General features: G+C 45.5%; 1 protein-coding gene across 18 annotated transcripts in view; it reads left to right on the forward strand.

Moving 5' to 3' along the window:
- EPS15 (epidermal growth factor receptor pathway substrate 15) overlaps positions 1–14,971 on the forward strand; it is a 167,753-nt gene that overhangs the window by 33,437 nt on the left and 119,345 nt on the right. For 13 of the 18 annotated variants that reach the window (XM_009457686.5, XM_009457692.5, XM_009457667.5 and 10 more), the window contains one exon: positions 4,371–4,412. The exons of the other annotated variants lie outside the window; for them this stretch is intronic. In XM_009457686.5, coding sequence (XP_009455961.1) covers positions 4,371–4,412 — 42 coding nt within the window. The remainder of the gene's footprint in view (positions 1–4,370; positions 4,413–14,971) is intronic. 18 annotated transcript variants of the gene reach the window in all.

Consider the following 14,971-nt stretch of genomic DNA (forward strand, 5'->3'; position numbering starts at 1 on the left):
TATATTTCAATGTCTTGGCAAACTTTGTTGATAATAATTGGTATTTGCTAAAAGCTTCAAAAGCTGAAGGTTTTCTGGAGCTTTATTCATTAAACTTGTTTTTGTTTGTTTGTTTGTTTTTTTAAGGAGATGATGTCTCACTGTGTTGCCCAGGTTGGTCATGAATTCCTGGGCTCAAGTGATCCTCCCATCCCAGCCTCCCAAATAGCTGGGACTACAGGTGTGCGCCATCATGCCCAGCTCACTAAACTTTACTTTTGATTAAAGGTTTCCGACTGATTTTGAACAGTATGCAACCAATTTCTAGAGGACTTATTTTTAAAAAGACTCACTATTGAGACATTGATTGGATTTATAAAGTAGTTTTTTGAAAGTACTAGCCTCGGAAGTCCGATGACAGGTTGCAAGGAGAATACACATATTGCTCTGTTGCACTATTTTGTTGTATTCAGTATCAGTCTTATCCTTAAAAATTTAACAGTGGGAATATGAAAACATTTATAAATGTTGACGTTTGAAGCTGACTCATTAGTAGTGATGTCACTAGAGCTCCATGATAAATAGAAACTGCCTCAGTGGTTCTCTGCAAATTGTCTGCCCATCTATTTTCTGGAGAAATGAAAATTTAGAGCTTAGTTTTTATTGGATACAGTGATGTCTTTATAGCTCATTGCTCCTGAAAAGGCTTATGAAATAATAAAATGGTTACCAAACAACAAAATAAATAAACAGTTGTAGACTTGTACAATACAATAAATGACAAAACCATCTAAGAGTTTTCAGACTATTGACTTTGCACATACTTCATTTGCACCCAACCTGCAATTTCCCACTGACGTAGCCAGCTGGTGGCCTAGTGTGTCTTGTGGTCACTGTACATGCCACTGCACTGCCTGGCATACCAGGTAACCAACAGGAGCACCAGTGTCAAATATTTCTCCTAATATTTTGCAAGACCATACAGAGTTAATTGCCCATGGTTGCTTAAGTCTGAGGATACTTTTCAGTAAGTCTATGCACTCCCCTTGCAAAGAAGTTGTTTTGTTGAATCTGTAAAGAATCAGAACAAGAAAGATGGAATTATCACTAGTTCTCTTTCAGATTTCATCACTTGTCTATGTGGTGAAAGCACTTATAGACTACTAGTTGATAACTTGGCCAGAAACTAGATATACACAGTAGAGATACAAAATCCATTCTGGTTTTAGTGTATTTTGATATAATGATTGATAATAGTTTTTTTAAAATTTAAAATTTAATTTAATTTTTTATTTAAAAAGTTTTTTAAAATGGAGACAAGATCTCACTGTGTTGCCTAGATTGGTCTCAAACTCCTGGTTTCAAGCAATCCTCCTGCCTCGGCCTCCCAAAGTGCTGAGATTACAGGCGCGAGCGACTACACCTGGCCCAATAATAGTTTCTTTTTAAAAATGGGAAGTCGGAGACACATGTTAAGCTGAATGGGATGCTGGGACAATGATGGTGAATCAAGATTTTCCTGGGCATACCAGGGCATATGGGAAGCAACACAGAGCTGGGAGCAGGACACCTAAGTCCTGACTCTGACTTATTTTAAGAGACAGGGTCTCACTCTGTTGCCCAGGCTAGAGTGCAGTGGCACAATCACAGGTCACTGTAGCTTTGACCTCCGTGGCTCAACCAATCCTCCTGCCTCAGCCTCCTGAGTAGCTGACACTATAGATGCATGCCACCATGCCTGGCTAATTTTTGCATTTTTGGTGGAGATGGTGTTTCTCTACATTGCCCAGGCTGATCTCAAACTCTTAGATTGAAGCAATCCTCCCCCAATAGCTTCCCAAATCCCCTCCTGGGATTACAGGCATGAACCACCACATCCGTCTGACTCTGCCTTTTTTTTTTTTAGATGGAGTCTTGCTCTTTTGCTAGGCTGGAGTGCAGTGGCGTGATTTCAGCTCACTGCAACCTCCACCTCCCGGGTTCAAGCAATTCCCCTGCCTCAGCCTTCCACGTAGCTGGGATTATAGGCATGCACCACCCTGTCCAGCTAATTTTTTGTATTTTTGTAGAGACGGGCTTTCACCATGTTGGCCAAGATGGTCTTGATCTCCTGACCTCGTGATCCACCCGCCTTGGCCTCCCAAAGTGCTGGGATTACAGGCACGTGCCACCGTGCCTGGCTGACTCTGCCTTTTAAAGGCCTGGACAGGTAACCTCTCTGAGACTGGATGTATTAGGGTTCTCCAGAAAAACTGAACCAGTATGAGACACACACACACACACACACACACACACACACTCTTGCATTCTTGAGTTCGAATATATATATATATATCTGTGTGTATGTCATACCTGTGATAAAGTTTAATTTATAAATTAGGCACAGTAAGATTAACAACAAAACTAATAGTGAAATAGTACAATTATAACAATATGCTGTAATAAAATTTATGTGAATGTGGTTTCTCTCTCTCAACATATCTTATTGTACTATACTCATCCTTTTTGTGATCTGTCAGCCTGCTAACTGAGTCGGCTACTAAGTGACTAATGGGCAGGTACCATATACAGAGTAGATGCCCTGGCCAAAGGGATTCACGTCCTGGGTGGGATGGCATGAGATTTCATCATGCTACTTGGAATGGTTTACAATTTAAAAGTTGTGAAATGTTTATTTCTGGAATTTTTCATTTAATACTTTCTGACGGTGAGCAACTGAGGGTAACTAAAACTGTGGAAAGTGAAACTGTGGATAAGGGGAAACTACTGTGTGTGTGTGTACACATTTTATGTATTTTTAAAATTATGCTTTCCTTCCCCCTCACGCACTTAATAAGTCCTGTCAAATCTATGTTACAAACTTTTTTTCAAGCCATACCCTTCTCTTCTGCCATTGTCAATGTTCAGCTCCTCAACCAGACCATTAAAATTACTTCCTAAGGCCGGGTGTGGTGGCTCATGCTTGTAATCCCAGCACTTTGGGAAGCCACAACGGGTGGATCACTTGAGATCAGGAGTTCGAGACCAGCCTAGACAACATGGCGAAACCCCATCTCTACTAAAAATACAAAAATTAGCCAGGCGTGGTGGTGCACGCCTGTAATGCTGCTACTTGGGAGGCTGAGGCAGGAGAATCACTTGAACCTGGGAGGCGGAGGTTGCAGTGAGCCTAGATCGTGCCACGCCACTGTACTCCAGCCTGGGCGACTTCATTTTTTTTTACTCTACAATGGCAGATGAAACCCTTCATAAGTTGTCTTCTACAAAACTTTATAATCTTATCTCCCTATCCCTCTTATCGTTCAGAACTTCTTGCTGTTCTTTTTAGACATAACTGAGTTTTCTGTTGATCGCATCCCTTTGTGCATACTGCTATCTCTGTGTAGAATCACCCTCTCCCCATCTTCTCCATACCTCAAGTTCCTGCTCTGATGTCACCCCATGAAGCCTTCCTGGATTCCCATCCTGATCCCAGAACACTCTTACACATTCATATGGAGGCAAACTTGATCCTTCAAACCTTTTTTTTCTTTTTTGAGACAGGGTCTCAGTCTGTTAACCAGACTCGAGTACAGTCACATAGTCACAGCTCACCGCAGCCTCAACTGCCTGGGCTGAGGCAGTTCTCCCACCTCAGCCTCCCAAGTAGCTGGGACTACAGGCATGTGCCACCACACCTGGCCAATTTTTAAATTATTTGTAAAGACGAGGTCTCACTGTGATGCCCAGGCTGGTCTCAAACTCTTGGGTTCAAGCAGTCCTCCTGCCTCAGCCTCCCAAAGTGCTGAGATTACTGGTGTGAGCCACTGCACCCAGTCGATCCTTCAAACATTGAATTTCAGATGAGTTTGTTCATAAGCTGACCAAGGAACTCTTTGAACTGTAGTGTGAATTTAATGGAACTGCCTTTCTGCAAGCAGTTTATATCTGATGACATCACTATCTTTCTGTACGTCAGTTTGTATATTCATTTAATTGTTTTATTGAAGTGGTTTTTGAAATGTATTCATAGGTACTTTGGGTACTTGGGTAGAGGATGAATTCTTGGGGATTTGGGCCTCTCAACTGGCTTTAGAGAAAGCATTTCATTCTCAATTTGTTACATATTGGGTTTCTGGGTAAAATATTAGATGAAGAGGAGTTTTGATGTCAAAAACAAAATTTAAGATTCTTGTTTCATTTCTTGTCTACCTGATTCTTAGTAACCCATGTGACTATCTTTATCTATTCTCTGTCTCACGCTCCCCAAGAAGAAACAAAACCTAACCCCTGAAATCAAGGATATTTTATCTTATTCATCTTTGTTTCTCAAATATCTGTTGAATGAATGCCAAATATGTTAATAGAAGTTAATGAATAGCATCTAATTTTTATTAATTTGTTTATTTCAGTTATCAAGTGGGAATTCTGTATATGAAAAATACTATAGACAGGTAAGATTTTTGTTTCATTGTTTGCCTGGATTGAACATCAAATGTACTGTCAACTCTTGATTGTATGCCTGTAGATTACCAGCTAGCTCGATAAATTTGATGTGTCTTGTTTTCAACATCTTGTTTACAGCCTCCTACTTTGAGTACTTAATGCATTTGACAATCCCAGAGAAATGAAGGAAAGATAATGAAGTCCAAATACTTAGTTGTCTTAAATATCTATGTTGAAAATGTATACATTTGATAGATTTATCAAGATATAAATATTCCAAATTCTTAAGACAAATACAAATAACTTCTATGTTGTTTTTAAGACTTATTAAAGTATAATTTTCACAAAGTGAAAAACATGACTTTTATACAAATACATAATGAGCATGTATCAGATTTTATTCAACTCATTAATTACTGGTTAATTAGTACAGATATACAGCCTCTGGTCAGATATAAAAATGGGAATATGGCCGGGTGTGGTGGCTCACACCTGTAATCCCAGCCCTTTGGGAGGCTGAGGCAGGCGGATTACCTGAGGTCAGGAGTTCAAGACCAGGCTGGCCAACATGGTGAAACCCTGTCTCTACTAAAATACAAAATTAGCTGGGTTTGGTGGTGCATGCCTCTAATCCCACCTACTCGGGAGGCTAAGGCAGGAGAATCACTTGAACCTGGGAGGCGAGGTTACAGTGAGCCAAGATCGTGCCATTGCACTCCAGCTTGTGCAAAAAGAGTGAAACTCCATCTCAAAAACAAACAAACAAACAACAACAAAAAAATGGGAATATGAGTTACAGAGATTTACATACTTCACCAGACAATATTCATTTGTATTGGTATGGACAGGAGTCACTTGCATCGCTATCAGTTTCTATTAACCTCTACCTCTACGAGTATAAAGTAGTCTAGACAGAAGAAAGTCATCAAGGGTGCATACCATAGATCAGACGATAATTTCTTGAAGGTGTAGACAATCTTATTTGCCCATTTTCAAGTGTCAGATTATTTTTTCTAACAGTCTAACTACCTTATGATTATGATCACAGAAAAGGCTGGTTTCATTATTTTTGGCCTGGCTGTTTACATAGTTGCAGCAAGTATTAAACATTATAGGCCTCTTTGGTTTTGACTTGCAAATCAGGAGCTATAAACTATATAGCAACTTCTAAGGTCAGAGAATAATTTCTGCCTGAAAAATATCAAGAATCTCAGACTGTACTTTTTAATTCCCCTGTTACATTTGTTCTTCTGTCTTAAGGCTGTGCTCCAAACCTTAGAAATTCTCTCCACCATATTTCACCTTCACTACATGTAAATATGAGTGAATTTATCTCATCTTGAGGTTTCCCAGATTTGCTAAGTTTCCTAGCCTGCTGGTAAGTGACCTTACTTTACTACCCGTGAGGCTGGGATCTTGTAAACCAGGTAGCAGCCCAGTTTTCTTGGGAGATCTTTGTGATGTTGGTGCCACATAAAGTCAGTGCTTGTTCTTTAATCTTTGTTTTGTTTGAATAAAAGAAGTCATTCTCAAATAATGGCCTTGTTTTACACAATTGGCTTATCCAGTTACATCCTAAGAAGAAAAACAAATTGCTATTGAACCCATGTAATAACTATATTGCTATACAGAGTAAAAACATTCCATACAAGTATTTGTTTTTGAATTCTGAGGAGTCAGTGAGAATCAGATACTATTGATGGGGAGAAACCAGAGCAGAAAAGCTGAAAATTCTAAAAATCAGAGCACCTCTTCTCCTCCAAAGGAACAGAGCTCCTCGCCAGCAATGGAACAAAGCTGGATGGAGAATGACTTTGACAAGCTGACAGAAGTAGGCTTCAGACGATCAGTAATAACAAACTTCTCTGAGCTAAAGGAGGATGTTCGAACCCATTGCAAAGAAGCTAAAATCCTTGAAAAAAGATTAGACGAATGGCTAATTAGAATAAACAGCATAGAGAAGACCTTACATGACCTGATGGAGCTGAAAACCATGGCACGAGAACTACGTGACACATGCACAAGCTTCAGTAGCCAATTCGATCAAGTGGAAGAAAGGGTATCAGTGGTTGAAGCTCAAATGAATGAAATGAAGTGAGAAGAGAAGTTTAGAGAAAAAAGAGTAAAAGGAAACGAACAAAGCCTCCAAGAAATATGGGACTATGTAAAAAGACCAAATCTACGTCTGATTGGTGTACCTGAAAGTAATGGGGAGAACGGAACCAAGGTGGAAAACACTCTTCAGGATATTATCCAGGAGAACTTACCCAACCTAGCAAGGTAGGCCAACATTCAAATTCAGGAAATATAGAGAACACCACAAAGATACTCCTTGAGAAGAGCAACTCCAAGACACATAATTGTCAGATTCACCAAAGTTGAAATGAAGGAAAAAATGTTAAGAGCAGCCAGAGAGAAAGGTGGCATTACCCACAAAGGGAAGCCCATCAGACTAACAGCGGATCTCTTGGCAGAAACTCTACCAGCCAGAAGAGAGTGGGGGCCAATGTTCAACATTCTTAAAGAAAAGAATTTTCTTTTTTTTTTTTTTTTTCAATGATATGGCTAATCCTTTTATTTAATTTTAATAGACACATAATGATTGTACATGTTTATGGTATACAGAGTGATATTTTGATGCATGTATACAGTGTGTAATGATCAAGTTAGAATAATTAGCATACTTCTCACCTCAAACATTTATTATTTCTTTGAGTTTCTCCTTCTTTTTTTTTTTTTTTTTTTCGAATTCTGTAAAATATTTGAAGATATTTATTCTGAGCCAAATATGAGTGACAATGAGGTCCTGAGAACATGTGCCCAAGGTGGTCGGGCACAGCTTGGTTTTATACATTTTAAGGAGGCTTGAGACATTAATCAAATACATTTAAGAAATACACTGGTTTTAAGGGAGGAGACCACCCCTCATATTGTCTTATGCCCAATTTCTGCCTCCAAAGAAAGAAGAAGTAAAAACTAAAAGGCAGAAATGAAATCCACCGGCACACAGCCTGGTGCCGGACCTGGTTAAAGATCGACCCCGACCTAACTGGTTATGTTATCTATAGATTCCAGACATTGTATGGAAAAGCATTTTGAAAATCCCTGTCCTGTTCTGTTCCGTTCTGATTACCAGTGCATTCAGCCCCCAGTCAGGTACCCCCTGCTTGCTCAGTTGATCACAACCCTCTCACGCGGACCCCCTTAAGAGTTGTAAACCCCTAAAGGGGGCAGGAATTGCTCACTCTGGGAGCTCAGTTTTTGGCGATGTGAGTCTTGCTGAAGCTCCAGGCCGAAAAAAGCCCTTCCTTCTTTAACTAGGTGTCTGAGGGGTTTTGTCCGCGGCTTGTCCTGCTACAGTTTGATCCGGAAAGATGGGACAACTCAAAGTGGGGCAGGGGGTTGGGTTACCAAACACTTTCTGGTTGATAATTGGTTGAGTTTGTCTAACTGGGATTCATCCGCTTAGATCGCACCACTGCACTCCACCCTGGGCGACAGAGCAAGACTCCATCTCAAAACACAAAAAACAGAAAGGGAATGTTCAGTTTAAGATAAAAATTGTGGCTGGACGCAGTGGCGCACGCCTGTAATCCCAGCACTTTGGGAGGCTGAGGTGGGCGGATCACCAGGTCAGGAGTTCGAGACCAGCCTGGCCAGCATGTTGAAACCCCATCTCTACTAAAAATACAAAAATCAGCCAGCCGGGCATGGTGGTGTATGCCTGTAATCCCAGCTACTCAGGAAGCTGAAGCAGGATATTCGCTTGAACCCAGGAGGCGGAGGTTGCAGTGAGCCGAGATCGTGCCACTGCATTCCAGCCTGGGCGACAGAGCAAGACCCCGTCTCAAAAGAAAAAGAAAAAGAAAAAAAAGATAAAGATTGTGGAGGTCAAAGTTCTTTTTTTTTTTTTCTTTTTTATTGATCATTCTTGGGTGTTTCTCGCAGAGGGGGATTTGGCAGGGTCACAGGACAATAGTGGAGGAAAGGTCAGCAGATAAACAAGTGAACAAAGTTCTCTGGTTTTCCTAGGCAGAGGACCCTGCGGCCTTCCGCAGTGTTTGTGTCCCTGGGTACTTGAGATTAAGGAGTGGTGATGACTCTTAACGAACATGCTGCCTTCAAGCATCTGTTTAACAAAGCACATCTTGCACCGCCCTTAATCCATTCAACCCTGAGTGGATACAGCACATGTTTCAGAGAGCACAGGGTTGGGGGTAAGGTCACAGATCAACAGGATCCCAAGGCAGAAGAATTTTTCTTAGTACAGAACAAAATGAAAAGTCTCCCATGTCTACCTCTTTCTACACAGACACAGCAACCATCAGATTTCTCAATCTTTTCCCCACCTTTCCCCCCTTTCTATTCCACAAAACCGCCATTGACTTCATGGCCCGTTCTCAATGAGCTGTTGAGTACACCTCCCAGATGGGGTGGTGGCCGGGCAGAGGAGCTCCTCACTTCCCAGTAGGGGCGGCCGGGCAGAGGCGCCCCTCACCTCCCGGACGGGGTGGCTGGCCGGGCAGGGGGCTGACCCCCCCCACCTCCCTCCCGGACGGGGCGGCTGGCCGGGCGGGGGGCTGAACCCCCACCTCCCTCCCGGACAGGGCGGCTGGCCGGGCAGAGGGGCTCCTCACTTCCCAGTAGGGGCGGCCGGGCAGAGGCGCCCCTCACTTCCCCGACGGGGCGGCTGGCCCGGCGGGGGGCTGACCCCCCCCCACCTCCCTCCCGGAGGGGGCGGCTGGCCGGGCAGAGGGGCTCCTCACTTCCCGGTAGGGGCGGCCGGGCAGGGGCGCCCCTCACCTCCCGGACAGGGCGGCTGGCCGGGCGGGGGGCTGATCCCCCCACCTCCCTCCCGGACGGGGCGGCTGGCCGGGCGGGGGGCTGACCCCCCACCTCCCTCCCGGATGGGGCGGCTGGCCGGGCGGGGGGCTGACCCCCCCACCTCCCTCCCGGACGGGGCGGCTGGCCGGGCGGGGGGCTGACCCCCCCACCTCCCTCCCGGACGGGGCGGCTGGCCGGGCGGGGGGCTGACACCCCACCTCCCTCCCGGACGGGGCGGCTGGCCGGGCGGGGGGCTGACCCCCCACCTCCCTCCCGGACGGGGCGGCTGGCCGGGCGGGGGGCTGACCCCCCCACCTCCCTCCCGGACGGGGCGGCTGGCCGGGCGGGGGGCTGACCCCCCCACCTCCCTCCCGGATGGGGCGGCTGGCCGGGCAGAGGGGCTCCTCACTTCCCAGAAGGGGCGGCCGGGCAGAGGCGCCCCTCACCTCCCGGATGGGGCGGCTGGCCAGGCGGGGGGCTAACCCCCCCACCTCCCTCCCGGACGGGGCGGCTGGCCGGGCCGGGGGCTGACCCCCCCACCTCCCTCCCAGACAGAGCGGCTGGCCGGGCAGAGGGGCTCCTCACTTCCCAGTAGGGGCGGCCGGGCAGAGGCGCCCCCCCCACCTCCTGGACAGGGCGGCTGGCCGGGCAGGGGGCTGATCCCCCCACCTCCCTCCCGGATGGGGCGGCTGGCCAGGCGGGGGGCTGATCCCCCCACCTCCCTCCCAGACGGGGCGGCTGGCCGGGCGGGGGGCTGACCCCCCCCACCTCCCTCCCGGATGGGGCGGCTGGCCGGGAGGGGGGCTGACCCCCCCACCTCCCTCCCGGACGGGGCGGCTGGCCGGGCAGAGGGGCTCCTCACTTCCCAGTAGGGGCGGCCAGGCAGAGGCACCCCTCGCCTCCCGGACGGGGCGGCTGGCCAGGCGGGGGGCTGACCCCCCCACCTCCCTCCCGGACGAGGCGGCTGGCCGGGCAGAGGGGCTCCTCACTTCCCGGTAGGGGCGGCCGGGCAGAGGTGCCCCTCACCTCCCGGACGGGGCGGCTGGCCGGGCGGGGGGCTGACCCCCCCACCTCCCTCCCAGACGAGGAGGGAGGACGCTCCTCACTTCTCAGACGGGGTGGCTGCCGGGCGGAGGGGCTCCTCACTTCTCAGACGGGGCGGTTGCCAGGCAGAGGGTCTCCTCACTTCTCAGACAGGGCGGCTGGGCAGAGACACTCCTCACATCCCAGACGGGGCGGCAGGGCAGAGGTGCTCCCCACATCTCAGACGATGGGCGGCCGGGCAGAGACGCTCCTCACTTCCCAGATGTGATGGCGGCCGGGAAGAGGCGCTCCTCACTTCCTAGATGGGATGGTGGCCGGGCAGAGACGCTCCTCACTTTCCAGACTGGGCAGCCAGGCAGAGGGGCTCCTCACATCCCAGACGATGGGCAGTCAGGCGGAGACACTCCTCACTTCCCAGACGGGGTGGCTGCCAGGCAGAGGCTGCAATCTCGGCACTTAGGGAGGCCAAGGCAGGCGGCTGGGAGGTGGTTGTAGCGAGCCAAGATCACGCCACTGCACTCCAGCCTGGGCGCCATTGAGCACTGAGTTAACGAGACTCCGTCTGCAATCCCGGCACCTCGGGAGGCCGAGGCTGGCGGATCACTCGCGGTTAGGAGCTGGAGACCAGCCCAGCCGACACATCGAAACCCCGTCTCCACCAAAAAAATACGAAAACCAGTCAGGCGTGGCGGCGCACGCCTGCAATCGCAGGCACTCGGCAGGCTGAGGCAGGAGAATCGGGCAGGGAGGTTGCAGTGAGCTGAGATGGCAGCAGTACCGTCCAGCTTCGGCTCGGCATCAGAGGGAGACCGTGGAAAGAGGGGAGAGGGGAGAGGGGGGAGGGGGGAGGGGAGAGGGGAGAGGGGAGAGGGAGCTCTATCTACCACACCAAGAAAAGAATTTTCAACCCAGAATTTCATATCCAGCCAAACTAAGCTTCATAAGTGAAGGAGAAATAAAATACTTTACAGACAAGCAAATGCTGAGAGATTTTGTCACCACCAGGCCTGCCTTACAAGAGCTCCTGAAGGAAGCACTAAACATGGAAAGGAGCAGCCAGTACCAGCCACTGCAAAAACATGCCAAATTGTAAAGACCATCGATGCTAGGAAGAAACTGCATCAACTAACAAGCAAAATAACCAGCAAACATCATAATGACAGGATCAAATTCACATATAACAATATTAACCTTATATGTAAAGGCTAAATGCTCCAATTAAAAGACACAGACTGGCAAATTGGATAAAGAGTCAAGACCCATCAGTGTGCTGTATTCAGGAAACCCATCTCACGTGCAGAGACACACATAGGCTTAAAATAAAGGGATGGAGGAAGATCTACCAAGCAAATGGAAAACAAAAAAAGGCAGGGGTTGCAGTCCTAGTCTCTGATAAAACAGACTTTAAACCAACAAAGATCAAAAGAGACAAAGAAGGCCATTACATAATGGTAAAAGGATCAATTCAACAAGAAGAGCTAACTAACCTAAGTATATATGCACCCAATACAGGAGCACCCAGATTCATAAAGCAAGTCCTTAGAGACCTACAAAGAGACTTAGACTCCCACACAATAATAATGGGAGACTTTAACACCCCACTGTTAACATTAGACAGATCAACGAGACAGAAAGTTAACAAGGATATCCAGGAATTGAACTCAGCTCTGCACCAAGCAGACCTAATAGACATCTACAGAACTCTCCACCCCAAATCAACAGAATATACATTATTTTCAGCACCACACCACACCTATTCCAAAATTGACCACATAGTTAGAAGTAAAGCTCTCCTCAGCAAATGTAAAAGAACAGAAATTATAACAAACTGTCTCTCAGACCACGGTGCAATCAAACTAGAATTCAGGATTAAGAAACTCACTCAAAACCACTCAACTACATGGAAACTGAACAACCTGCTCCTGAATGACTGCTGGGTACATAATGAAATGAAGGCAGAAATAAAGATCTTCTTTGAAACCAACGAGAACAAAGACACAACATACCAGAACCTCTGGGACACATTGAAAGCAGTGTGTAGAGGGAAGTTTATAGCACTAAATGCCCACAAGAGAAAGCAGGAAAGATCTAAAATTGACAACCTAACATCACAATTAAAAGAACTAGAGAAGCAAGAGCAAACACATTCAAAAGCTAGCAGAAGGCAAGAAATAACTAAGATGAGAGCAGAACTGAAGGAAATAGAGACACAAAAAACCCTTCAAAAAATCAGGGAATCCAGAAGCTGGTTTTTTGAAAAGATCAACAAAATTGATAGACCACTAGCAAAACTAATAAGCAAAGAGAGAAGAATCAAATAGACACAATAAAAAATGATAAAAGGGATACCACCACCGATCCCACAGAAATACAAACTACCATCAGAGACTACTATAAACACCTCTATGCAAATAAACTAGAAAATCTAGAAGAAATGGATAAATTCCTGGACACTACACCCTCCCAAGACTAAACCAGGAAGAAGTTGAATCTCTGAATAGACCAATAACAGGCTCTGAAATTGAGGCAATAATTAGTAGCTTACCCACCAAAAAAAGTCCAGGACCAGATGGATTCACAACCGAATTCTACCAGAGGTACAAAGAGGAGCTGGTACCATTCTTTCTGAAACTATTCCAATCAATAGAAAAAGAGGGAATCCTCCCTAACTCATTTTATGAGACCAGCATCATCCTGATACCAAAGCCTGGCAGAGACACAACAAAAAAAGAGAATTTTAGACCAGTATCCCTGATGAACATCCATGCAAAAATCCTCAATAAAATACTGGCAAACTGAATCCAGCAGCACATCATAAAGCTTATCCACCATGATCAAATGGGCTTCATCCCTGGGATGCAAGGCTGGTTCAACATATGCAATCAATAAACATAATCCAGCATATAAACGGAACCAATGAGAAATAACTAAGATCAGAGCAGAACTGAAGAAAATAGAGACACAAAAAACCCTTCAAAAAATCAATGAATCCAGGAGCTGGTTTTTTGAAAAGATCAACAAAATTGATAGACCACTAGCAAGACTAATAAAGAAGAAAAGAGAGAAGGATCAAATAGACGCAATAAAAAATGATAAAGGGGATATCACCACCGATCCCACAGAAATACAAAATACCATCAGAGACTACTATGAACACCTCTATGCAAATAAACTAGAAAATCTAGAAGAAATGGATAAATTCCTCAACACATACACCCTCCCAAGAGGGTGAAGGACCTCTTCAAGGAGAAGTATAAGCCACTGCTCAGCAAAATAAAAGAGGACACAAACAAATGGAAGAACATTCCATACTCATGGATAGGAAGAATCAATATCATGAAAATGGCCATACTGCCCAACGTAATTTAGATTCAGTGCCATCCCCATCAAGCTACCAATGACTTTCTTCACAGAATTGGAAAAAAACTACTTTAAAGTTCATATGGAACCAAAAATGAGCCCACATTGCCAAGACAATCCTAAGCAAAAAGAACAAAGCTGGAGGCATTACGCTACCTGACCTCAAACTATACTACAAGGCTGCAGTAACCAAAACAGCATGGGACTGGTACCAAAACAGAGATATAGACCAATGGAACAGAGCAGAGCCCTCAGAAATAATACCACACATCTACAATCATCTGATCTTTGACAAACCTGACAAAAACATGAAATGGGGAAAGGATTCCCTATTTAATAAATGGTGCTGGGAAAACTGGCTAGCCATATGTAGAAAGCTGAAACTGGATCCGTTCCTTACACCTTCTACAAAAATTATTTCAAGATGGATTAAAGACTTAAATGTTAGACCTAAAACCCGTAAAAACCCTAGAAGAAAACCTAGGCAATACCATTCAGGCCATAGGCATGGGCAAGAACTTCATGACTAAAACACCAACAGCAATGGCAACAAAAGTCAAAATTGACAAATGGTATCTAATTAAACTAGAGAGCTTCCGCACAGCAAAAGAAACTACAATCAGAGTGAACAGGCAACCTACAGAATGGGAGAAAATTTTTACAATCTACCCATCTGACAAAGGGCTAATATCCAGAATCTACAAAGAACTTAGACCTAATTTACCAGAAAAAATCAAACAACCCCATCAAAAAGTAGGTGAAGGATATGAACAGACACTTCTCAAAAGAAGATATTTATGCAGCCAACAGGCACGTGAAAAAATGCTTGTCATCACTGGTCATCAGAGAAATGCAAATAAAACCCACAATGAGATACCATCTCACACCAGTTAGAATGGCGATCATTAAAAAGTCAGGAAACAGATGTTAGAGAGGATGTGGAGAAATAGGAACACTTTTACACTGTTGATGGGAGTGTAAACTAATTCAACCATTGTGGAAGACAGTGTGGCGATTCCTCAAGGATCTAGAACTAGAAATACCATTTGACCCAGCCATCCCATTACTGAGTATATACCCAGAGGATTATAAATCATGCTGCTATAAAGACACATGCACACGTATGTTTATTGCGGCACTATTCACAGTAGCAAAGACTTGGAACCAACCCAAATGTCCATCAATGATAGACTGGATTAAGAAAATGTGGCACTTATACAACATGGAATACTATGCAGCCATAAAGAAGGATGAGTTCATGTCCTTTGTAGGGATGTGGATGAAGCTGGAAACCATCATTCTGAGCAAACTATCGCAAGGACAAAAAACCAAACACCAC

The sequence above is a fragment of the Pan troglodytes genome, chromosome 1 (genome assembly GCF_028858775.2).
Source record: "Pan troglodytes isolate AG18354 chromosome 1, NHGRI_mPanTro3-v2.0_pri, whole genome shotgun sequence".
NCBI lineage: Eukaryota > Metazoa > Chordata > Mammalia > Primates > Hominidae > Pan > Pan troglodytes.